The sequence below is a fragment of the Myxocyprinus asiaticus genome, chromosome 35 (assembly GCF_019703515.2).
Source record: "Myxocyprinus asiaticus isolate MX2 ecotype Aquarium Trade chromosome 35, UBuf_Myxa_2, whole genome shotgun sequence".
NCBI lineage: Eukaryota > Metazoa > Chordata > Actinopteri > Cypriniformes > Catostomidae > Myxocyprinus > Myxocyprinus asiaticus.
In genome coordinates, this window is record NC_059378.1 from 13,635,830 (window position 1) to 13,660,217 (window position 24,388).

Genomic DNA, 24,388 nt, shown 5'->3' on the forward strand with positions numbered 1-24,388 from the left:
AAGTCACCAACAATTAAAGCTCTATCCACAGTAACTACTAGATCTGACAGAAAATGTGCAAATTCACCAAGGAAATCAGAATACGGCCCGGGTGATCAATATACTGTAGCAAGCAAAAAGACGACAGAGATTTTAATTGTATCTGACGGTGTCACATTAAGCATTATTAGTTCAAAAAACTTAAAACATATATCCTGTCCTCTGAATAACACCAAAAACTTCACAGTAAATTGCAGCAACACCATCTTAACCCTTCAGGTGAGGCTCATGTTTATAACAATAACCTGGGGGGGTATATTCATTTAAACTAATATATTCATCCGGTTTAAGCCAGGTTTCGGTCAAACAGAGCGCATTCAAACTATGATCTGTAATAATTTCATTTACAATTAGTGCTTTTGGTTAAAAGAGATCTAATGTTTAGTAGCCCTGCCTTTATTTGATGTTTATCTTCTACTTTTTTGTTATTTTCAAGTTTTACCTTAATAAAATTTTTTCTAAATGATTTAGGGAGGCGTTTGTGTTTGGTAGTTCAGGGAACAGACACAGACTCTATGTGATATCTAGGTGATACAGTCTCTATGTGTTGTTGTTTATGTGACCTGTGTGACATCTCAAACCAGCTAGCAGGCCAGTTTGTCTGCTTCCTGACCTGAGCCCCAGTTAACCAATACTATCACTATTAAGACTATGAGCCAAATTACTAGAGAGGAGAGCGGCACCTTCCCCTGGAGTGTTGGAGTCAGTCTCTATTTAGCAGGTCAGGTCTACCCCAAAAACTCTTCCAACTGTCTATAAATCCTATGCTATTCTCTGGACACCACTCAGACATCCAGCCATTCAGTGACACTAATCTACTATAAACCTCATCACCACGAAGAGCAGGGAGGGGGCCAGAGCATATTACAGTGTCTGACATCGTTTTTGCAAGTTCACACACCTCTTTAATATTATCTTTAGTGATCTCCAACTGGCGAAGCCGGACATCGTTAGTGCCAACATGAATAACAATTTTAGAAAATCGACATTTAGCATTAGCCAGCACTTGTAAATTTGATCTGATGTCAGATGCTCTGGAACCAGAAATGCATTTAACAATAATGGCTGGAGTCTCTATTTCCACGTTCCTTACAACAGAATCTCCTAAAACCAAGGCTCTTTCAACATGATTCTCAGTGGGTGCATCACTGCACATGCATGAGGAGAATCGATTGGACACCCAAACAGGAACGGGAGAGTGGTGTCGCTTTGCTGAGCGAGTATACCACCGAGACATCACCCAAACGCCCTGCTGTGGGGGCTCTAAAGCCAAAACCAAAGTGTTTGTGTTGCTCGCTGTACAGCCCACATCTGAAACAGTATCTGCTGGCTTCTCTGTCTCACTGACCTCCACTAGTGTTCGGATGCGTGTCTCTAACTCATGAACCTTCTCCATCAGCCTGACTAATTCCTTAGATTTATCACATGTAAACCTCTCACTGCTGACGGAAGAAGCTATAGTAAACATGTGGCATGCAATGCAGGCAGCAATAATATGAGCGGATGCCATGACTTACCGCAATTGTTTGTTGTTGTTGTTGTTATGGTTGTTCTTGAGCGGCGAGGGTTTGAGATCGATGTGAATCCCTCATGCAATTGTTTGCTGTTGTTGTGTTAGTTCCAGATCAGCAGATGTTTGAGATTGATGCAATAATCCGTGTAAAACACAGAGGAGAAAAAGAATGCACGCAGTCGAAATGCGAGATGTAAAAAGTACGAAAACGGGTGCGCGTGGTAATATACACACAGTTTAAACAGTACAAAAGTGGAAAAAAATAAATACAACAAATATTTTTATACTCCCATACCAAATATATACAGAGTAAAAGCCCCAAGAAAAAAAGCACAGAGTTTATAAGTTGTAAAAAGATGTGTCTTTTTGTCACATTTATCGCTTGTAACTTCATGAAACGTAAATGGATTATACAAACAGCAGGTGCTCCTGATTAAAACAAGCCAAAATACAATGTGATACAATGCATAGATTTTAAAATAATCTTGGAGAAAATGCAACAATACTCAAGATATCCTTTTTATCAATTTGCGGGACGGTTTCTGGTTACAAAGCAGACTTATCACAGCTGTTGTGGTCTGTGCTGACTTAAAGCATGGTTTTTTGGGAGGTGCACGTCAGGCTACGCATAGCTCACAGCATACGTTTGACTCAGAAGTATAAATCGGCCTTAAAAGGAATATTCCAGGTTCAATACAAGTTAAGCTCCATAGACATCATTTGTGGCATAATATTGATTACCTTTATTTTAAAAAACAAACAAAAATGTGAATGGGGCCAATCCGTAAATGTTAAAATACACACTATTTCAAAAGTATAGCCACAAGACATAAACAATATGTGAATGTGCTATGCTGTGCATCATTCGATCCACCTTAAAAAACAAGCTTACATTGGAAAAACTTAAGCTGTTAGCTTGTTGAGGGAAGGCCCCTTTTCATATAATTGAAAGACTGAGATTATTATGTGGCATTAGATCCACCACCTGTGCTTCTCTCCCACCCTTCTATATGGGTATGGGTGAATTCCTAACCCAACTGATTCATGAGTAATGCAATATAAATTACTTGTGCACCATGACTGCAAAGTAATGTCCTTACACCCCGAAGGCATTTTGACAGATCTCTGCTAAAATGGCATACCCAAAACTAAAAGCTTTTAACTTTAAAAAGAATTGCAAAGAATGTCAATTGCATGGTATCAATTTTTAGAAAACCTTTCAAAATGTAAGAAAATATATTTGGATCCCGCCCAGAGACAATTATGCTACAACACTGCTGACAAAACACACAAAATATGAGCGCTAAAAAATAAACTTTTCAGTTATTATTCAGTTTGACATTATACCTTTTAGAAAGCAAATATGGATGGTCAAAAAAATTTACTTTGGTGTTGTTCTCCAACATGTCAACTATACCAGGAAAAAAAAAATTGTTGATAGGACAAAGCAATACAAACTTATTGAATATAGAATTATGGTTTCCAAGGTGGACTTTTATTTATCAAAGTGTCCAAATAACCTCTCCAAGCTATAATTAATGTGTTTTATTGAACATGAAAACAGCATAACTGAAAACTATGAACACAAAAATCTAATATATATATATATACATAAAAATACTTAAACCCACCCCATTCACTTCCATTGTAAGTACCTCACTGTTACCTTGATTTTTGCATTTTTTTAAAGAAAAGGATAGACGATTCAAAATTATTTTTGTGGTAATTAACTTCAATCCACAAATGCTGTTGACTGAGCTTAACTTGTATTGAACCTGAAATATTCCTTTAACTTCCAAAAAAGTGCACACTGTCTAAGTGCCAATTACCAAAACAGGTAGCTACACTAATAGATATTCTATTCCATTTTGTTATTCACCATTTTTTATAATATTATTAACTTTTCTGTATCCTGTTTGATTTCTGCTATTTTTTGTCCATGATCCCAAGGTTTAGCCTACCATAGTTGCCTCCATAGTTAAAGGCTTGCTGGCTGGCCTGGTTCATTGGGGGTCCTCCCATGGGGTTGTCCATTCCTGTAGGGGCAGTGACATTAGGAGGCGGGCTGAAGCCTCCGGGTGCAACCTGCTGCTGTTGCTGCTGCTGTTGTTGCATCATCATCATCTGTCTTCTCATCTGCAGTAGAGACAACACTAGTTAAATAGTTTTTAATACAATCCCAATTCCAAAAAAGTTTGGACTGTATGAAAAATGCTAATAAAAACAAAAAGGAGTGATTTGTAAATTATATTCACCCTTCGTTATATTGAAAGCACTACAACTAAACATTATATGATGTTTAACCTTGTGAATTTAATTGTTTTTTGAAAATGTACAGTAATTTTAAATCCGATGATTGCAACATGCTCCAAAAAAGTTGGGACAGTTGGTGTTTACCACTGTGAAACATCACCATTTTGTCTAATAACACTTATTACACATTAAGGCACTGAAGACACAAGTTTGTTAAGTTTAAAAAGTAGAATTTCCCCCATTCATCCATTATGCAGGTCTTCAGCTGCACAGTTGTACTGGGACTTTGTTGCCGTATTGTGTGCTTCATAATGCACCACACATTCTCAATTGGAGATGGTCAGGACTGCAGGCAGGCCAATCTAGCACCCACACTCTCTGCTTATTTGGCCAGTATGTGGTTTGAAGTTGTCCTGCTGAAAATTCTGGGACATCCCTGGAAAAGATGGTGCTGGATGGTAGTATATGCTGCTCCAAAATCTGTACATATCTGTCTGCATTAATGGTGTCCTCACAGATGTGCGAGTTACCCATGCCATGGGCACTGACACACCCCTGGTCCATACAGACACTGGCTTTTGGACCTGATGCTGATAACAGCTTGGATGGTCCTTTTCCTCTTTGGCCCGGAGAACACAACAGATGTGTTTTTCAAAAACTATTTAAAATGTAGACTCATCGGACCAAAAAACATGGTTCCACTGTTCTATTTTCCATCTAAGATGAGACAGAGACCAGAGAAGTCAGCAGTGCTTCTGGACAGTGTTGATGTAGGGCTTCTGCTTTGCATAGTAAAGTCTTAACTTGCATCTGTGGATGCAGCGGTGAATGGTGTTGACTAACAAAGGTTTCCTAAAGTAATACCAAGCCCATGTTCATGATATCCATAACAAATTAATGATGTTTTTTAAGACAGTGACATCTGAGGGATCAGAGATCACATGCATTCAGAAGGGGTTTTCGTCTTGCCCTTTATGCACCGAGATTCGACCAGATTCCTTGATTCTTTTAACTATATTGTGCAATGTAGAAGGTGAAATGCCCAAAATCCTTCCAATTTGTCTTTGGGGAGCATTGTTCTCAAAGTGCTGGATTCTTTGCTGAAGCATCTGTTGGCAAATTGACAAGTCTCGAATGAACCTTGCTCTTGAAGGACTAGGCTGTTTTTGGAGGCTCCTTATATACTATGACACGATTGCCTCACGTTTACATCTCCTGTTTCACATCGCCTTGTTATTTTAACTCGTCAAATTTTTATTAGTCTTAAATTGCCCATCTTTTTGGAGCATGTTGCAATCATCTGATTTGAAATTACTGTACATAAAATTGTTTTTATGGCAACATGTCATTCCACATTTTATTTATTCCACAAAATATTTGTTGTGAAAATCCTATCTGTTAGCACCTCTGTTTGAAGATTCATCATTTCTCTACTGCGCTGGGCCATCATCTGAGCATTCAGGAAACCAGGCTAAAGATAGAGGAAGGGATGTGAAACACACATAAGGCTTCAAATATCATTTAAAAAACAAAAAAACAAAACAAAAAAAAACATGAACCATGGTACATAAACTGGTGAGCTTAAAAGTACCTGTCCGCCCATGCCTGGCTGCATGGTAGGTCTCATGCCAGGGTTTGCTGCAGGATTGCTATCTGGCCTCATCCCCATGGTCTGCCTACTTTGGTTCAAAAACTGCAGTAAAGGAACAGTTATGATGAGATTTGCTTAAGTAACAAAACATTCATTACACAAAATTACAAAACCAAATCCATTCTGGTAGCATTTCTATAAACCCTCAAATGTTAATCAATTTCACTACTTGGGCCAATTTGAGTTTTCACCCTGGTTTTTGTGGCTTTTCATCCTTGTGTGGTAGCTTTGAGGCCATCTATATGCTAGTATACTCCTAAAACTCCTAAGTTATCTTTTAGCAGATATTTAAAATGTACAGTCATTCTCTTTCAGGAAACAAAACAACATTTGGCTTTCACCTTGCATTCACAGGCATATCCATATCTTTGTCCAGTAAAATTCACTTTAAAATGAAAATAGCAAGTGGCAAATCATGGTTCATGCCTGTTATGTAAACTAAAGGCTACTGGCTTTTAAAAAAAATTGAATGAGTCTTCTGATATGTCTGCCCCAATTTTGTGTTTCAAAAGGAAATGTGTCCATACAGGAAAGAAAACGGCACTTGTCAAGTCTTTAAATGGGTTTTTAATAGGGTAAACAGCTCACCTGCTGTCCTTGCAGTCTCTGCTGGAGCTGCAATCTGAGCGGCTTGGTTGTATTTATCATCCGAGGCCTTATCATGCTAGCACGTGGATGCATAGCACCCATACCGCCCATTCCAGGGAAGCCACCTTGCTGGTTCATCTGATTCATCATGGGGTTAAACCCTGGGGCAGACTGCGCCTGCATGGGACTGGGTCCAGGACCAGGGTTGGGACCAAGGCCATATCTGCCTTGCATCCCCATGGATGGGGGGCCTGGATAGCCCTGCCCATACATACCCTTGGGGTCCATACCCATAGATGAGTCAGGGCCTGGGCAAGGACCAGAGAAGTGGTCTGTCGGAGGGGGCTGATCTGTACTATGACCCTAAAGAGAGATAAGAGTAAGGTGTTGGTTTTCTGCTGGGTGAGAAGGTGCAATGTACTGGGCAATAAAAAATAAATAAAAAAAAGTATTTGGACACCAAACCTGATGTATGAATGTTTTTGCATTAAAATAAATAAATAAATAGATATACTGTTTAAAATTAAGATGACTTAAGACAAATTAAGACACTTTCTGGTTGTAAAACTTTGTGGAACATGTCCAAAGTTAATGTGATGAACTACACCTGTGGTTAATCTGCTAGGAGACAAATGTGAAACGAGGGAAAATTATTTCAAAGAAGAAAAGATCAAGCATAATTTGTTAGCAGATGTCACTTGGTTTGATGTTTTGAATATAATGCAACAACATTCAGACATTTTTAAATGTGACTTAAAGGAATATTCCAGGTTCAATACAAGTTAAGCTCAATCGACAGCATTTGTGGCATAAAATTGATTACAACATTTTTTATTTTGACTTGCCCCTTTTTTTTGTTAAAAAAAAAAAAAAAATAATAATAATTCTGGGTTCCAGTGAGGCACTTACAATGGAAGTGAATGGGGCCAATCCATAAATGTTAAAATACACACTATTTCAAAAGTATAGTCACAAGACGTAAACAATATGCATGTGAACATGATTTTAATCATAAAATCACTTGCGTACCTTTCTGTGTAAAGATATTGCCAATTTTACAACTTTGTTGTAATGATGATGTAATGTCAACAAACCCTAAAACGACTGTAAAAATTACAATTTAAACAACTTTACAGCTCAAATAATACATGAGTTTTAACAGAAGAATTATTGTAAGTGCTTTTATATTATAAGCTTTACATTTCTGTGTTTAAACCCTCCAAAAATTGGCTCCATTCACTTCAATTGTATCTCACTGTAACCTTGATTTTTGCTTTATTTAAAGAAAAAGAGGGACGAGTCGAAATTATTTTTTTGTGGTAGTCAACATTATGGTAATCAATCAAACTTTTTACAATTTGATTTTGGGCTTTTTTCTGTTTATTAGACAAGAAAGTGAAGGCTGATAAGAAATTATTGGGGAGAAAGAAGGGGAATGGGATTGGGACAATACGCAGTTTGATCTCAAACATGTGTAAACAGAGGGCTTATGCTTTATGAACTGAACTGTCCATCTACCTGGCCAACAATATCCGGAATGCCAAGGGCACGATCAATCTCCTCCAGAGCGATGACATCAGCATTGTTAAGCAGAGTGTCCAGCTGGTCTAGCAGAGCTCTCTCATCACTCTGGCCCTCAGTGGTGGATGGAGGGACCAGAAGTTCATCCAGAGGGTTATTAAATGGCAGTCTAATATTTTAAAAACAAAGAAGATTTTACATACTTTTGTGGATGAAGATACTGTATATTCTCTAATTCTCAAAAGCAGCGGTTTTCAAACTTTTTGGTGCTGAGGACCCCCAAATATGAGAATCCCCTTGTGAAGGACCCCCTTTCTAAAATATAAAGGCAGATATATATATTTACATTTATAAAGACTTATTAATACAATGACAAACATGGCAAATTTGAGTTTATAAAGACAAAATGTTGTTTGCAAAATTAAAAATGTCAATGTACTAAATCCCAAACATATTAAATTAAAATAAAACATTATCTCAAAAATAGATAAATTGTATTACATTTACAGTGTATCTTTTTTAGAATAAAATAATTGTGATTCAGCTTAAGATTTTGAACTAGTCTTTACAAAGCAGAATGCAACAGTAATAATGTAAAATTCCATGTAAATGTGTTGACTGTTTAAAAATAACATGTTAAACATATCTAATTATTATATTAAAAGGAATATTCCAGGTTCAATACAAGTTGAGCTCAATAGATAGCATTTGTGGCATAAAATTGATTACCACAAAAAATTATTTTGACTCATTGGTGCTTTTCTTTAAAAAAAAAAATTAAGGTTACAGTGAGGCACTTACAATGGAAATGAATGGGGCCAATTTTTGGAGGGTTAAAATTGTATACAATTTTTGTTAAAACTCATGTATTATTTGAGCTGTAAATTTGTTTAAATCATCATTTTTACAGTAGTTTTATGGTGTGTACATCATCATGGCAACGAAGCTGTAAAATTGGATATAACTTTACACAGAAAAGGCTAGGTTAAGTGATTTTATCACACTAAAATCATGTTAACATATATTGTTAACGTCTTGTGGCAATACTTTTGAAACTGTGAGTATTTTAACATTTACTGATTGGCCCCCATTCACTTCTATTGTAAGTGCCTCACTGTAACCTCAATTTTTGCTTTTTTTTTTTAAAGAAAAGGAAGGGGCAAGTCAAATAAAATTTTGTGGTAATCAATATTATACCATGTATGCTGTCGATTGAGATTAACTTGTATTGAACCCGGAATATTCCTTTAAGTTAACTGGTTATTTTATTTTTTTTCTCCCCTTTTCTGCCCAATTTGGAATGCCCAATTCCCAATGCGCTCAAAGTCCTTGTGGTGGCGTAGTGACTCGCCTCATTCTGGGTGGCGGAGGACAAATCTCATTTGCCTCCGCGTCTGAGACAGTCTATCCGCGCATCTTATCACGTGGCTTGTCGAGCGCGCTACTGCGGAGATGTAGCGTGTGTGGATGCCCACGCTATTCTCCGCGGCATCTACACGGAGGTTACCCCATGTGACTACCCTCCCTAGCAACCGGGCCAATTTGGTTGCTTAGGAGATCTGACTGGAGTCACTCGGCACACCCTGGATCTGAACTCATGACTCCAGGGGTGATAGTCAGCGTCAATACTCACTGAGCTACCCAGGCCCCCAAGTTAACTGGCAAAAAGAAATTTTGAAACATCTTTTTTTTCTGTAAATTTTCAATGGACCACTTAGCGCCCCCTTGTGGTACGAGGACCCTGGTTTGAAAATCACTGCTCTCGATTTTTAAAGCTGCTGTAAGTGATTTTTAAATACCATGCATAAAATGTTCCTACTACTGGAGAGATATCACTGAAATAAGTGGACTGAGAAATAGCACTTGTCTCTTTGACAGCCAGAGGCACTTCACACAGGGAAAAAAAAAATCTTAGAGCATGCTTGTTCGCCAACCAGAAAACTTGGGAGATGCATACCTGCCATGACTTTGCACTTTTGGGTTTTCTGACATCAGAGTTTGCAGACATGATTTTGGTCGAAGGGATAGGGGCAGTCATATTCAATGACCAAGTCTGGTAGATGTTAGCAAGACAGCTAACGTCGCTTACAGCAGCTTTAAACATTCGGCATCACTGAAAGTAGGCAAATCAACTAAAGCTGAAGTAGAGTGTAACCTGGAGTCATTACTACCTCATTTAGTTTACCTGTTTGCATTCTGTCCTCCCTCCATTCCTATCCCACTGTCTGGCCATGAAGGGGAATGTGGTGGAGGTGCTTGCCCTCTAAATGCATTCATACCCATCCCTACGTCATAAGGCCCTGCAAACAAACATCATGCAATTTAAAATATGCTATTTGATCTAATGTCTAGACATATGTTGTAATTGGCCCACAAATCTGGTTTGGGATCATTTTGAATTATCAGTTGTTTAAAGACAGGTTTTCTCCTTTCATTACAAGCACCATTCTATAAGGGAATACACCTACCCATATCCATTAACTGCTGTTGCAACATAGATCTGGTTGCAGGAACGCTATTAGATCTGTTAACCATGGGTCCCCCCATCATGCTCTTGGGATTGTGGTCCATGCCCGGGCGACCAATGCCCGGGTGCCCTACAGAACCAACAGGGCTGCCGCTGGAATTGGGCATTCCCCAATCTCCGGCACCTGCCATAGGAGGGCGATTAGGCATCACCATTGGCCTGTTGGGACCTCCTGGAAACAACATGTTGGGAATGTCATGTATAGAACTAATGTTCATTTAAATCAAAATTGCAGAGTAATAAAACTTTAAATCTAGCAAGGCCCACAAACACATATCGCAGACTTACCCATGCCCATCTGGTTGTCAGTGTGCTCTTGTTTGACAAGAGAGGAGGGGGCACTCCTCCTACCCGTCATCCCTGGCCCGCTGAGGGGTTTACCATCTACAGACACCGCCCTTTGGAAGGGCACACGTAGACCTGAGCCCATACCAACACCCTCCCGCTCTGCAACACACAATAATACACACAAATAAACACATGAGTACGTGCACTACATACATAGCCATTTTTCCAAATCTTTAACAAGCACACAGTCATCAAGAGTTAACCTTAATATACACCGATCAGCCACAACATTAAAACCACCTACCTAATATTGTGTAGGTCCCCCTCGTGCCACCAAAACAGTGCCAACCTATTCTTCTCAACACAATTGTACAGCGCGGTTATCTGAGTTACCATAGACTTAGTAAGTTCGAACCAGTCTGGCCATTCTCTGTTGCCCTCTCTCATCAACAAGGCATTTCCGTCCACAGAACTGCCGCTCAATGGATGTTTTTTGTTTTTGGCACCATTTGGAGTAAATTCTAGAGAATGTTGTGCATGAAAATCCCAGGAGATCAGCAGTTACAGAAATACTCAAACCAGCCCATCTGGCACCAACAATCATGCCACGGTCCAAATCACTGAGATCACACTTTCCCCCCATTCTGATGGTTGATGTGAACATTAACTGAAGCTCCTGACCCGTATCTGCATAATCTTTTGCACTGCACTGCTGCCACACGATTGGCTGATTAGATAATTGCATGGATGATTGTTGGTGCCAGACAGGCTAGTTTGAGTATTTCTGTAACTGCTGATCTCCTGGAATTTTCACATACAACAGTCTCCAGAATTTAAAAGCAAAAAACAAAAAACATCCAAAGAGCGAAGTTCTGTGGACAGAAATGCCTTGTTGATGAGAGAGGTCAACAGAGAATAGCCAGACTGGTTCAAACTGACAAAGTCTATGGTAACTCAGATAACCGCTTTTTTACCATTGTGGTGAGAAGAATAGCATCTCAGAATGCTATTCTGAGATGCAGGCTGGCGCTGTTTTGGCGGCACGAGGGGGACCTACACAATATTAGGCAGGTGGTTTTAACGTTGAGGCTGATCGGTGTACAATTTCTGTTGAACTTTACATGTTGTCACCAAGTCACATTACATTTCAACACCACCTGCTGACTTGTGCCCCTGAGGTGTTTGTGACTCACCATGTGCGGTGCTGTTGGGTCCATTGCCCTGCTTATTGCCCCCTTCTGTCCCAGAATCAGCAAACATTCCAGAGCCAGAATTCCTCAGCCCTCCAAGAATGCTCTCCAAGCTGTCCAGCTGGAAAAACAAAGGACTGATGTTATAATTATTTTCATTAGATCACAAAGAGATGTACAAGATATTTGATAGCATATCAACAAATATAATTTAGTAATTATCATTATTTTTAATACTGATTAAAGATCCGTTCAGTATCATTATCCAGATATAAGCAATTTTTCAGTCAGGGGTTTTCAAACTGGAGTCCGAGGACCCCTAGGGGGTTGCGAGGCGGTCCAAGTGTTTCTAGAGAAATGTATTTTTTCTTTTAATTTTTATCCCCTTTTTCTCCCAATTTGTAATGCCCAATTCCCACTACTTAGCAGGTCCTCGTGGTGGCGCGGTTACTCACCTCAGTCCGGGTGGTGGAGGACAAGTATCAGTTGCCTCCGCTTCCGAGACCATCAATCCGTGCATCTTATCACGTGGCTCGCTGTGCATGACACCGCGGAGACTCCACATGTGGAGGCTCATGCTACTCTCCACGATCCATACACAACTTACCACGCGCCCCACTGAGAGCGAGAACCACTAATCGTGACCATGAGGAGGTTATCCCATGTGACTCTACCCTCCCTAGCAACTGGGCCAATTTAGTTGCTTAGGAGACCTGGCTGGAGTCACTTAGCACACCCTGGATTCGAACTCGTGACTCCAGAGGTGGTAGTCAGCGTCAATACTCGCTGAGCTACCCAGGCTTCCATTTCTAGAGAAATTTTGAGAGAAAATAGTTTTTTCAAAATTTATTGTTTAGGGGTGTCAAAGTTAAAGTCAAACAGTAAAATATGAATTAAATATGTTTAAAGGTGCAATATATAACAATTTTCATGTAATATTTGCCTTTTTTTTGCTAATGTGTGAACGGCTTGTAACGCAACTTAAAAAATGAGTCCTTCCCGGACTTCCTAGGTTGCCTATTAAAGCCTGTAGACTGATTTTCATGCAAAGGGAGCAGGTCGCTTTTGCTGGGAAAATCCAAAGGATGTGACGTTTATGGGCGCTCCCGAGAGCCTTGCCTCAGTGCTTCTCTTCCGCTATTCAACAGCAACAACTGTCTGCAACTCTAGGTAACGTTATCTTAGAGATGGAATCCAGCAAATGTCCAGCTCCCAATACAATACCGCCTCCTACACAAACTCTGAGTAAGCCAAAAAAAAAAAAAAAAAACCTTTATCTACTGAATCCCATCTGGCTAAGCAGGAACGTGATTGTGGTCGAGCGAAAACTAGGGTGAACATCGGCAGGGCATTTGATTCCTGGAGGGACCTTCGTTCAGTTTTGGGGAACTGGTTTGAGTATTTCTGTAACTGCTGATCTCCTGGGAATTTCACGCACAACAGTCTCAAGGGTTTACTTAGAATGGTGCCAAAAACAAAAAACATCCAGCGAGCGGCAGTTCTGCGGACGAAAATGCCTTGTTGATGAGAGAGGTCAACAGAGAATGGCCAGACTGGTTCGAGCTGACAGAAAGGCTACGGTAACTCAGATAATCTCTCTGTACAATTGTAGTGAGCAGAATAGAATCTCAGAATACACAACATGTCATACCTTGAGGCAGTTGGGCTACAACAGCAAAAAACCACATTGGGCACTTTATTAGGACCATAGTGTTCTTAATAAGGTGCTCAGCGTTTTTTGACGGGTGATGCCATGCGATGGGCAGACGTGTGAGAGACAGCTCTTTTAATTTTTTAAAATTATTTTCATGATATAATCTGGTGAAATTCGATACACCCAGTTACACATTTACTGTTTGAGGTAAACTTGGCAAAATCCTCGGGCTCTGGAGACATTAAAAGACACTTACGGGTTCAAGACGAAAGCCCAGACAGGCCTGTGGACCAGGGACTCGATTTGGATGGCGCGGTGGTAGAAGGAATCCAGCGTCAATTGTCCAACATGTCAGTGATGTTGACCAAGGTACTTGTGGACCTCGCTGTAATACGTCAACGTTCTCTGAGCTAGTCACAAGAGTGACAGATATTGAAAAACGAATCGATTATTTGGAGTCATCAGAGAGGGAATTAGCCGCTAATCCGCCCACGACCAAAGTTGATTTGGAACGTGTTCTTGAAAAGCTTGAAGATCTTGAGAATAGAAGCCGCAGGAATAACATTCAAATTGTTGGAATTCCTGAGCATGAGGAGGGCAGAGATATGGTGAAATTCCTAGAGGAGCTTTTCCCGAGTCTGCTCGACATAACAGGCCACAAGCTGGAAATCGAGCAAGCTCACAGAGTCCAAGCTCACAGATCTGCTGAGGGAGGAAGGCCCCGATCGATTCTGGCCAAATTTTTGAAATCATCCGATAAAGATCTCGTGTTGTGCCATGCGAGGAGCAAAGGAAAGCTTTCTTGGAAGAATTACAATATTTTTTTGTTCCCGGACTTTGCGAACTCGACAAGAGAGAAACGCAATCAGTTTAGGGAATGCAAGAAACTCTTACATCAGCGAAAGATCTCTTTTGCTCTGATGTTTCCAGCCAGACTGAGAATAAACACCAAGGATGGCAGCAAAGTATTTACATGTCCCAATCAGGCAATGTCTTTTTTTGAAACAATGGGTGAGTAACCATTGGGTGTTTTTCTTGTGAGTGGATTGACTCACTGCACATACTCTGGCTTTCGGAGGAAGCTGGGCACCATTTTTGTTTCCTTTTGCGTTGGCTCCGCCGAGTGGTTGGAGTTTGTTTTGTTTTGTGGATTAACACTGTTCCTTAAAGAAACTTTTGCATTGATGGAAGATCACTTTTACAATGAACGCATGACCGCAAAATATCTACATGCCCACACAAAGGATGTCTTTTATAAAGTTGGCGGTCTGTGTAAATCATGGGATATACGTTTATGCGGCCTCCGAGTGAATTTACTCTTGACCATCCGAGGACCAGGATGCGTGTTTCATTTCCTTTTGTGCTAGTTCTGCCTAGCGGTTGGAGCTTGTTTTGTTAAATAACATTACTTCGGGACAGTTATGGATGAATCTGTCAGTTCCTTGTGCTTATGCCACCTGTTGGCTGGAGTATGATTTGTGGAGTATTTTCGTGGGACATTAGAATGATTATGTCATCTGCTGCACTCATCAGCTGGCTCACTGAAGATTCGTTTGTCTGACCGAGGAAACTGAATGGTTTTATATTGGCTGGAATTTGTTTTGTGAAGGAACACACCTTTGAGACAGTTCTGTGAATGAGTCTACACATTCTTTGTGTTATTCTGCCTATTGGCTGGGGTTTGTTTTACAAAATATTTGATGTTATGTAATTTTGCCTTAAAATTTGTGAGGCAAAATTGAGCAATCCGATGGCAAAGTTGTCGCGGGGGCTCTCGTAGGCATACATGGACTCTTTGCGTTTAAAGGGATGGACGCCGCTTGGCGCTGTCATGCGTGGGGTTAATGTGCACATTTTTCTTTTTTCTGTTTGTTTTGTTCGGGGGGAAGTTCGGGTTTTTATTGTTGCATTAATATTGAAATGTGGTCTTCATAATTTTGTTTTTGACACACAATTAATTTTTTCTATTATATCAAAATGTCACATTTTATTATGAGTATACTATCTCTCTCCACGTGGAATGTGAATGAGTTGGGGCACCCCATAAAAAGAAGGAAGGTTTTTTCTTTTCTTAAACGTAAGAAATATGATACAGTGTTTCTTCAAGAAATACATCTTTCCCCGCAGGAAGCTGAAAAATGTGGGAAGATATGGGGTGGACATGTTTTCTTTAGTGTTGGCTCAAGTAAGAGCAAGGGAGTCATTATATTGGTAAATAAACATTTACAATTCAAATTTCTCAAACAGTTTAATGATAAATTAGGAAGAATCATTATTGTTTTAGCAGAAATTCAGGGGCAAAGTCTGATTTTGGCTAATATTTACACACCTAACGCTGATGATCAGGGCTTTTTTATAGATCTTGAAGGGATGTTGCAAGCCGCTGGTATGTCATCTGATGGCCTCAGAGAATTGACTCGATTGAAATACAGATATAATACCATTTTGTCGCGGAAAGTGGAGTTTTGGTTATTCAGGGCAAGACAGTCATACTTTGAGTCGGGTGACAAAGCAGGGAAGCTTTTGGCTAGATATATAAAGCAAAGAGAGTTTTTTCTACCATTCCCTCAGTGAAATCTGCTGGTGGTGAAATTTTTACCTCAGCCATTGATATTAATAATGCCTTTAAAGAAATCTATCTTGATCTTTATAGTTCCACGTCTTCGTCTACTGATGAAGATATTAGAAACTTTATGGAACCATTAGATCTTCCTAAACTGAAGACTGAGCAAACAAACACTCTTGATTCTGAGATAACCTTGGAAGAGCTTGACGAGGTAATTAAGTCCCTACCTACTGGCAAAGCTCCGGGGCCAGATGGTTTTGCCGCAGAATTTTTTAGATCTTATGCTACAGAACTGGCTCCACTTTTGCTAGAAGTTTATACTGAATCATTAAAGAATGGAAAGCTTCCTCCAACCATGACACAAGCACGGATCAGTCTGATACTTAATAAGGACAAAGATCCAAGCAAGTGTAAAAGTTACCGTCCAATCTCCCTGATCCAACTAGATGTAAAAATGTTGTCAAAAATTTTGGCTAACCGATTAAGTAAGGGGGGTTTATTCGGGGCCGCAGCTCTTCTGATAACATCAGGCATCTCATCAATATCATGTGGTTAGTAGCGAATGATCAGTCTCTGGTCGCTGCCATCTCACTTGACACTGAAAAGGCGTTTGATATGGTAGAATGGGATTATCTTTTTAAGATTTTGGAAATGTACGGGTTCGGGAGTACATTTATTGGTTGGATTAAGTTACTTTATAAACACCCTGTAGCAGCGGTAAAAACAAATTGATTAATTTCAGATTATTTTACTCTGAATAGGGGCACTCGGCAGGGTTGCCCTCTTTCCCCATTATTGTTCTACCTTCCCTGGAACCATTAGCAGCCACGATAAGAAAGGAGGATGATTTTCCGGGGTGATTGCGGGAGGTGTGGCGCATAAGCTTCTGCTTTACGCAGATGATATTTTATTATTCGTCTCCGACCCCACTAGATCTATGCCCTGCCTCCACAGAATTATTAATTCATTTTCCAAGTTCTTTGAATACAAAGTCAATTTGTCTAAATCCGAAGCTTTGGGTCTGACAGCATACTGTCCAGTAACAGCCTTCCAGCCGGGTGCCTTCCAGTGGCCCAAACAGGGCATTAAGTATTTGGGGATTTTATTCCCAGCAAATTTGTCTGATTTAGTCAGAGTTAATGTTGATCCCTTAATAAAAAGATTTTCGAATGATGTGGACAGGTGGGCTTCATTACACTTATCGATCATTGGGAAGGTTAATCTAATTAAAATGAATTGTATTCCAAAATTCAACTACCTGTTACAATCTCTCCCTATAGATGTCCCCCTCTCTTATTTCAAGCAATTTGATAGCATAGCGAAGTCCTTCATTTGGAATGGTAAGCGTGCCAGGTTAAATTTCAATAAGTTACATAGGCCGATTGACAAAGGTGGGTTAGGCCTACCCAAGATTTTGTTTTATTAATATGCATTCGGTCTCAGACATTTGGCTCATTGGTCGCTTCCACCTAAGGGAGCCCCTCCCTGGTTTTGTATTGAAAAGGAAGCTCTTGCCCCTATCTCGCCTCTGCATAGCCTTTCGATCAAATTAATCAGAGACATTAAGTCACACCCCATTATTTTGCAATTACACTCGATATGGACAAAAGTGTCCAGAGTGTTTAATTTGGATATTTATTTAAACGTAGCCTTGAGCATATGGCAGAACCCTAAACTATGCATTAATAAGTCCCCTTTCTGTTGGTCGGATTGGATTGTGAGGGGGGTTAATACACTTGGTGACCTATATGAGAGTGGAGTATTGAGACCTTTTGAAAATTTGGTTCAAAATTTTGGGATACCCAGATCTCAATTTTGTAAGTATTTACAGCTGCGCCACGTACTCTGCACTGTTTTTGGGAGTGGCACGCATCCCCCCTAGTGTGGCAGATACTCTGGGAGTGGTGATTACTGCTTTTAGAAAAAGGTCATGAGGCATCAGTGTATTACTCCCTGCTAATTCAGAGTCTGGGGGACGGAGCTTTAAATTCCCTCAAAAGATTATGGAAGGAAGATTTAAATTTGGTTTTGTGGGCTAGGATTCTTAAAAAGGTCAAGTCTGCATCTAGAGATGCAAGGGTGCACCTTATGCAATTTAAGATTCTACATAGATTTTATTGGACCCCTTCTAAATTGTATAGGCTTGGTCTTAAGGATACACCCACCTGCTGGCGATGCCATTTAGAAGATGGAGACACCACCAATGTTTTTTGGGGGTGTCGTAAGTTACAGGAGTTCTGGTTGAAGGTCCAGAATTTTATGGCCAACGTATTGGGTACTCGGATCTCCTTTTGCCCCAGGCTCTGTATTTTGGGTGACGGGGCGGTCATTGATGTAGGAGATAAGTACATGAAGAATTGGATCCTGGCCGGTGTTATGGTGGGCAGACAGGTTATCCTTAGAGGATGGAAGTCAGCTGGAGCCCCCTCGTTTCGTGAGTGGTGCGAGGAGATGGGCAGGGTGGCAGCTTGGGAAGAGTTGTCATATAGAAGGCTAGGCAATATGGATATGTTCATCAGGAGGTGGGGCAGCTATTTGGCCTTTTTGGAGGGCTCTCGGGGAGGGGCAGTGGAGGGAGACTTGTTGTTTTAAATGTGTATGTTGTAGACTTTTTGTTTTTGAATATATGCTTCAACTGTATTTGACCACTGGGGTATCTGTTTGTGTTGGGTGGTGGGGTGGTTAATGTTCAAGAGGAATTAAAAAAAAAAGAAAAAAAAAAAAGTGCACTTTACAACTTACAAATGTACAGTATATTGTGTATACATTTACAATATGCACATTTTTGTTAATTCCTTTGTTTGTTCTCTGTTTGTTTAATTGAGCACTGTTTTGTCCTGCATAATTTTGAATCCACATTAAGATATGTTTACTTAAAACTAAATAATAAAATAATAATAATAATAACAATAATAAGGTGCTCAGCAAGTGTGTGTGTGTGTGTGTGTGTGTGTGTGTGTGTGTGTGTGTGTGTGTGTGTGTATATATATATATATATATATATATATATATATATATATATATATATATAAATTAAACTGCCTTTATATTTTAGGAAGGGTGTCTCATGCAAGAGGATCATGATATTTTTAATGCCCGGAGTCTTTGGCATTAAAAGTTTGAAAACCACTGTTTTAACCAATTACTTATTTTTTTTTATGCTGCTCCAAAAATAAATCACAAAATATAGAACTGGTGTGATCTTGAGAACAATGAACCTAACAAGCAACCATAAATACCTCATCAGGTGGTTCGATCTTGACTTTGCCCTCCTGGCTGTTAGAATTCGAGGTTGTGACCCCTGACCCTTGCCCTGCAGTGGCCCCTCTCCCCTCCAGCTCCTCCAGCTTTGGTTTGACCTCTGTGGCATTGGGCTCTTTGGAGTCATCCTTATTGAGGAGGTAGTGGAGGAGGGCTTGTGGCTTTTTTCCTTCTTTCGGACTGTGCTGCTCCTGTTTGAGTTCCAAACTCCTCCCCTCAGCACCTGGGTGCTCTGAACCGAGAGAGGTCTTACCTGTTGCCTCGGCTGTGATGCGAGCCACCTCGTCAGGTGTGTTTCCATTTTGAAGAAGCTTGTGGAGTATCTTGTGTTTCTCCTGTAAAGTGTGAGTACCATGTCCACTAGAACAAGCCGAAGATGACACACCTGAGCATTGCTGATTTGCATTATTCCCCGACGATGGACCAGAAGATGAGGATGATACCCCTGTTGATGAAGGACTCATCATGCCACCTCCTACCTCCTTGGAGTCAGGAACCATTGGCGTGGAGGCACGACCTGGAGTAGGTCCAACAGTCGCAGTCCCAAGCCCAATCTCTTCAGTCGGCGAGGTGAGCAACTGCAGTAATTTCTTGTGGCCCTTTCCGTCAGGGACTCTCCTGTTGACATCCGCCCCATTAGAACCCTCCTTGTTGGACTGACTGTCTGGCTTATCCACTGTGGTTTCAGAAGAAGAGGCTTGCTGTTGATCTAACCCAGAGCTATGAGCACTTGATGGGCTCTTGGAGTCACCAGTAATGTGTTTGCTGCTGCCAGTCTGGCCTGGCTGACAGGACTGGGTTGAGTTGATACTGGGAGAGCTATCGGATTTGTGGGCTGGTGAGTTGAGAGCAGAAGGTAGAGAAGAGCCCACACCTTCACTGATGGCCTGCAGAGCATTTAGTGAGCTGCTAGAGAAGGTGTTGCCAACTGTTGGACCAGAGGATCCACCACTGCCTCCCATGCCCACAGGACCCATGGGTCCTATACCTATGACATAAAGAGAAGAAATTATACAAATCTTGAGCAGGTTTTAAAGTTTACGACTAATGCAATAAGACCAATTGAAACACAGCTAATATATTTCAAATAGGCTTGTATGGAATCTGCACACATGAATGCGCAAGGAGCTGCAGATGAGTAGAACTTTGTAAATAGCTGGTGTTCAAATTCTGTGGAAATCTGCTGAACTTTTTGCGGAATTCTTCAAGCTCAAATTCCATACAGGCCAGACTTTATAACTCTTTTTTTTTTTCACCCAATTTGGAATGCCCAATTCCCTGTGTGCTTTTTAAGTCCTCGTGGTCGCATAGCGATTCGCCTCAATCCGGGTGGCGGAGGACAAATCTCAGTTGCCTCCGCGTCTGAGACCATCAACCCACACATCTTATCACGTGGCTTGTTGAGCGCGTTGCCACGGAGACATAGCGCGTGTGGAGGCTTCACGCCATCCACCGCGGCATCTGCGCTCAACTCACCACGTGCCCCACCGAGAACGAACCACATTTTAGCGCCCACGAATAGGTTACCCCATGTGACTCTACCCTCCCTAGCAACCGGGCCAATTTGGTTGCTTAGGAGACCTGGCTGGAGTCACTTAGCACTCCCTGGGATTCGAACTAGTGAACTCCAGGGGTGGTAGCCAGCGTCTTTTACCACTGAGCTACCCAGGCCCCCCCAGACTTTAGAACTACTATGAGAAGACACATACTTCCAGGTGAGAAGGGACTTGCACCCATTTTTGGACTCCCTCGTATTCGCGGGGACCCCATGAGATTTTGTTGGGCAGGATTCATACCAGGACTGCCTTGGGAAGGGCTTGTCATGCCCATACCATAACCACCGTGGAACTGGCCCTGCTGGTGCTGATTCATGCCAGGATGCCCCATCTGATTAATCTGACTCATGGAGTTCATCTGATTCATTTGATTCATGGTATTCATCTGATTCATCTGAATCATAGTGCTCATTTGATTCATACAGTTAATCTGATTCATGTTCATTTGATTCACTGTATTCATCTGGTTCATTTGATTCATCTGGTTCATTTGATTCATCTGATGCATTGGGTTCATTTGATTCATCCTGTTGCCAGGGCCATACATAGGGCCTCCTCTTGGCCCCATATGACCTTGCTCGTTTATGCCATAGCCCCGGGTATTGCCCATGCCTCCACCAGGAACCATGCCCATCTGGGCATTAGGATTGGAATTCCCCATAACTGATCGCATTACACCACCCTGGTTGGGTCTGTATCCATTTTGCTCCCTGTATGAAATAGAAAGGCAGAAGTGAATGGAATGGATTACCAGGAGTATCACCATTAAAGGGCAAATGGAAGCAAACTAAGATTTGGGCAGAAGGCCACCAACCTCTGTAGAAGATGAGTAGAAAGGTATGTGAGCGGCTCATTGGTGACAGGGTTTCGGCAGAGTTCACTGCGTGTTTGTGCTGTTACCAGCGTGCCATCTGACAGAGAGAACCGATAGGGTGGAGTCTCTGCTCTACCATGCATATATGCTGGAAAGGGAGAAGAACAGGAGTAAAAATATATGAATCAGACAATTTATAAAAAGAAACAAAGAAATGTTAAAAATGTTCCAGTGGTTCTCAACCCTGTTCCTGGAGGCCCCCCAATTCTGTATATCTCTCTTATCTGACACACCCAATTCAGGTCTTGGAGTCTCCACTAATGAGCTGATGAGTTGAATCAGGTGTGTTTGATTAGGAAGATATCCAAAATGTATAGTGTTGTGAACCAATGGATTAACTTATAGTTTGTTGTTTGGCATCTTAAAAGAAGTGTATACAAGTACAAGGGGCACAAATGTAATATCACAAACCTTCTTGATAGTGTCTCTTGTAGGACCAGGGTTGACCTTCACTGCGATGCAGGAACATCTGCATACACCTGCGCACTAAATCCTCCCAGCCAGTACGCATTGTGGTGTGCAACAAACTCTGCTGCTCGATCTCGATCAGTTTACCTGAGGACAGACACACACAGATAAATGTTAAAATAGAACAGTTCACTTTTATCAGATGCAATGGATTTAACCATTATTTACCGATAATCTTTCCCTCCAATGGAGCTAAAAAACTCAAATGGAACCTTTAGACACATCACAACAGGTTTATCTACAGGAAAGATTATCAGTGAACAACAATGTAAATTCGGTGTGTTCCTCACATGAAGCATTCATATGGATTCAGAAGACTTGGAATATTGTGCATACGTAGTATGGACTACATTTATGATGCTTTTTTTTTGTCCGTTTTGGTGCTTGACAGTATAATATTTTTTTATTTTCTAACATTCACAGAAGATATAAAATAATACAGGGATGGAACGACATGGGGGTGAGTAAATGATAAGATAATTTTTTAGGAGAACATTAAGTTAGTCAGTTAAACAACACTATAACGGATTTTACCTGATAGCTCATGTCTAGTGCTGAATCGTTCTGTCCTCTCCACAGCTGTCACTCTCCGTGCTACACAAATCATACACGACTGCAGGTCTGAAAGAGAAAGAAGACTCCTTTTCCCACCTTAATTTATAACAACATCTGTTATGTCAAAGTCATCACCATGAGACAAATGACACAGATTTTAATATTTGGTAAAGTACTTATGAGATGAGATGCATGAAATGATGCCTTACCTTCCCCTTCCTCCATCATAGCCTTAGGCTGCGTTAGAGCAAAACACTGCATGGTCTCATACCGCGGCCCACCAGCCCCCTCTTCTCCTCCAGGACCACCATGGCCGAACTTCACCAGCATACGACAGTTAAATGTGTGACTCTTTTGACGGGAGGCATCTCCACCCCATGAGACACTTTTGGGACCTACACGCATACAAAAATGAAAAACTACATCAAAGACTAATATCTAATAGGTGATGTCTGGGATTTGTCACTGTGTTGAACTGAATAGCATGTTTGACTGGGATGCTGGTTTACCCTATCAGAGAACAAAGCAGTCCATTATGTATGATCTATAGACTAAACAGCTTGTAGAAAATATTGAACATTCACTGTATTTCACAATGATTTTAATGGCAATACAAATTAAGCAACATCATGAATTTGCAATTATTTGAATGCACTTTTACTTTGCCATTAAGTTACCTAAAAATCATGTCTTTAGACTCAATTGAACATGATATTGCAAACAGATGTTTTAATAGTGTCTTGAATTTAAACTTTAGTAGCAAAAATGCTGTAAGTGTTGGATCTCTGAAGTTCAAAAAGTTCAAACTATACATTTCAGTGAATCTGATACAAGATTCTGATTCAATGATTAGTTTGTGTAATCAATCAAAAATGATCTTAGAAGTGACCACGAGGCATTTTATATGTTTTGAAATGTTTTAATAAAAATATATGTAGGTAATATAAATGCATATTGGTGCCTATAAATAAAAATGATTAAATATCATTATTTTTAGTGTTCATTTAGTGTGTGGAAAACAATTCTTACATTAAATGTGTTTAATATACTTTAATCTATTTTCTGTATCACTACCATTAAACAAATTGCAAAATACACCCTCTGCTGCTATTTTTGAAAATCAGGTAGTCCCGCACAAAACTCCCACAATTGGTTGAGTTAATGTTACCTGTGCATATTAAACTAAGATCACATACATTCAACTTTATAACACTGTGTGTGTTTGCTTTCAGATATACAGTAGCAGTCATACCAATGCTTTTGGGCAGGTTTTTATGCAGCTCCTCTCTATCCTCCTCGTGCAGTATGTTATAGATGCTGGTGTTGATTAACTCCTCCTGTTTATACTGCAGATACTGAGTCACATTATCGGACACAAACACAATGCTGCCTTCACGACTCACTACAAACAAAAACCCATCAAGAGCCTGGATAGAGAAAGAGAGAAAGTGCACAAAAATATTATGAACGCATTATGACTTAATGGGTTGCAAAAACAGAAAAACAATTCAAACTAAAATACTTCTTTTTAATAATTCAGCAAATGCCTTGAATACATAAAATGTATTAACAAATCATAAGTAAGGATGATAGCATATGTTTATATAGTGACTTTTGATCTTTAAGGTCTCTATCTAATCTAAGTAGAGGGAATTGTTGGCTTAAACAAAACCTACTGTCTGCATACACACAGTAATGTGCAAATATATATATATATATATATACACACACACACACACATACACACACATATACACATATATATATACATATACATACACATACATACACACACACACACACACACACATTACTGTGCAAAAGTCTTAGGCACAAAAGATGTTTCACATAAGCATTTGTCTTAAGATGGTTATTTATATCTTC

The 24,388-nt window shown here is 40.3% G+C and overlaps 1 protein-coding gene across 2 annotated transcripts in view; it reads right to left on the reverse strand.

Annotated features, from left to right (window-relative positions):
- Positions 1-24,388, reverse strand: part of LOC127426612 (nuclear receptor coactivator 3-like) — a 91,282-nt gene that overhangs the window by 8,925 nt on the left and 57,969 nt on the right. Inside the window, exons 5-21 of one of the 2 annotated variants that reach the window (XM_051673545.1) lie at positions 23,757-23,931; positions 22,714-22,899; positions 22,484-22,570; positions 21,893-22,036; positions 21,422-21,569; positions 20,761-21,317; positions 19,030-20,039; positions 11,574-11,691; positions 10,381-10,539; positions 10,034-10,264; positions 9,751-9,865; positions 7,563-7,734; positions 6,045-6,407; positions 5,397-5,498; positions 5,211-5,276; positions 3,514-3,688; positions 1,557-1,642 (exon numbers count right to left, since the gene is read on the reverse strand). In XM_051673545.1, the coding sequence (XP_051529505.1) occupies positions 1,581-1,642; positions 3,514-3,688; positions 5,211-5,276; positions 5,397-5,498; positions 6,045-6,407; positions 7,563-7,734; positions 9,751-9,865; positions 10,034-10,264; positions 10,381-10,539; positions 11,574-11,691; positions 19,030-20,039; positions 20,761-21,317; positions 21,422-21,569; positions 21,893-22,036; positions 22,484-22,570; positions 22,714-22,899; positions 23,757-23,931 (3,870 nt within the window). In that variant the 3' untranslated portion in view covers positions 1,557-1,580. The remainder of the gene's footprint in view (positions 1-1,556; positions 1,643-3,513; positions 3,689-5,210; positions 5,277-5,396; positions 5,499-6,044; positions 6,408-7,562; positions 7,735-9,750; positions 9,866-10,033; positions 10,265-10,380; positions 10,540-11,573; positions 11,692-19,029; positions 20,040-20,760; positions 21,318-21,421; positions 21,570-21,892; positions 22,037-22,483; positions 22,571-22,713; positions 22,900-23,756; positions 23,932-24,388) is intronic. The other variant, XM_051673544.1, reaches the window with a different exon arrangement.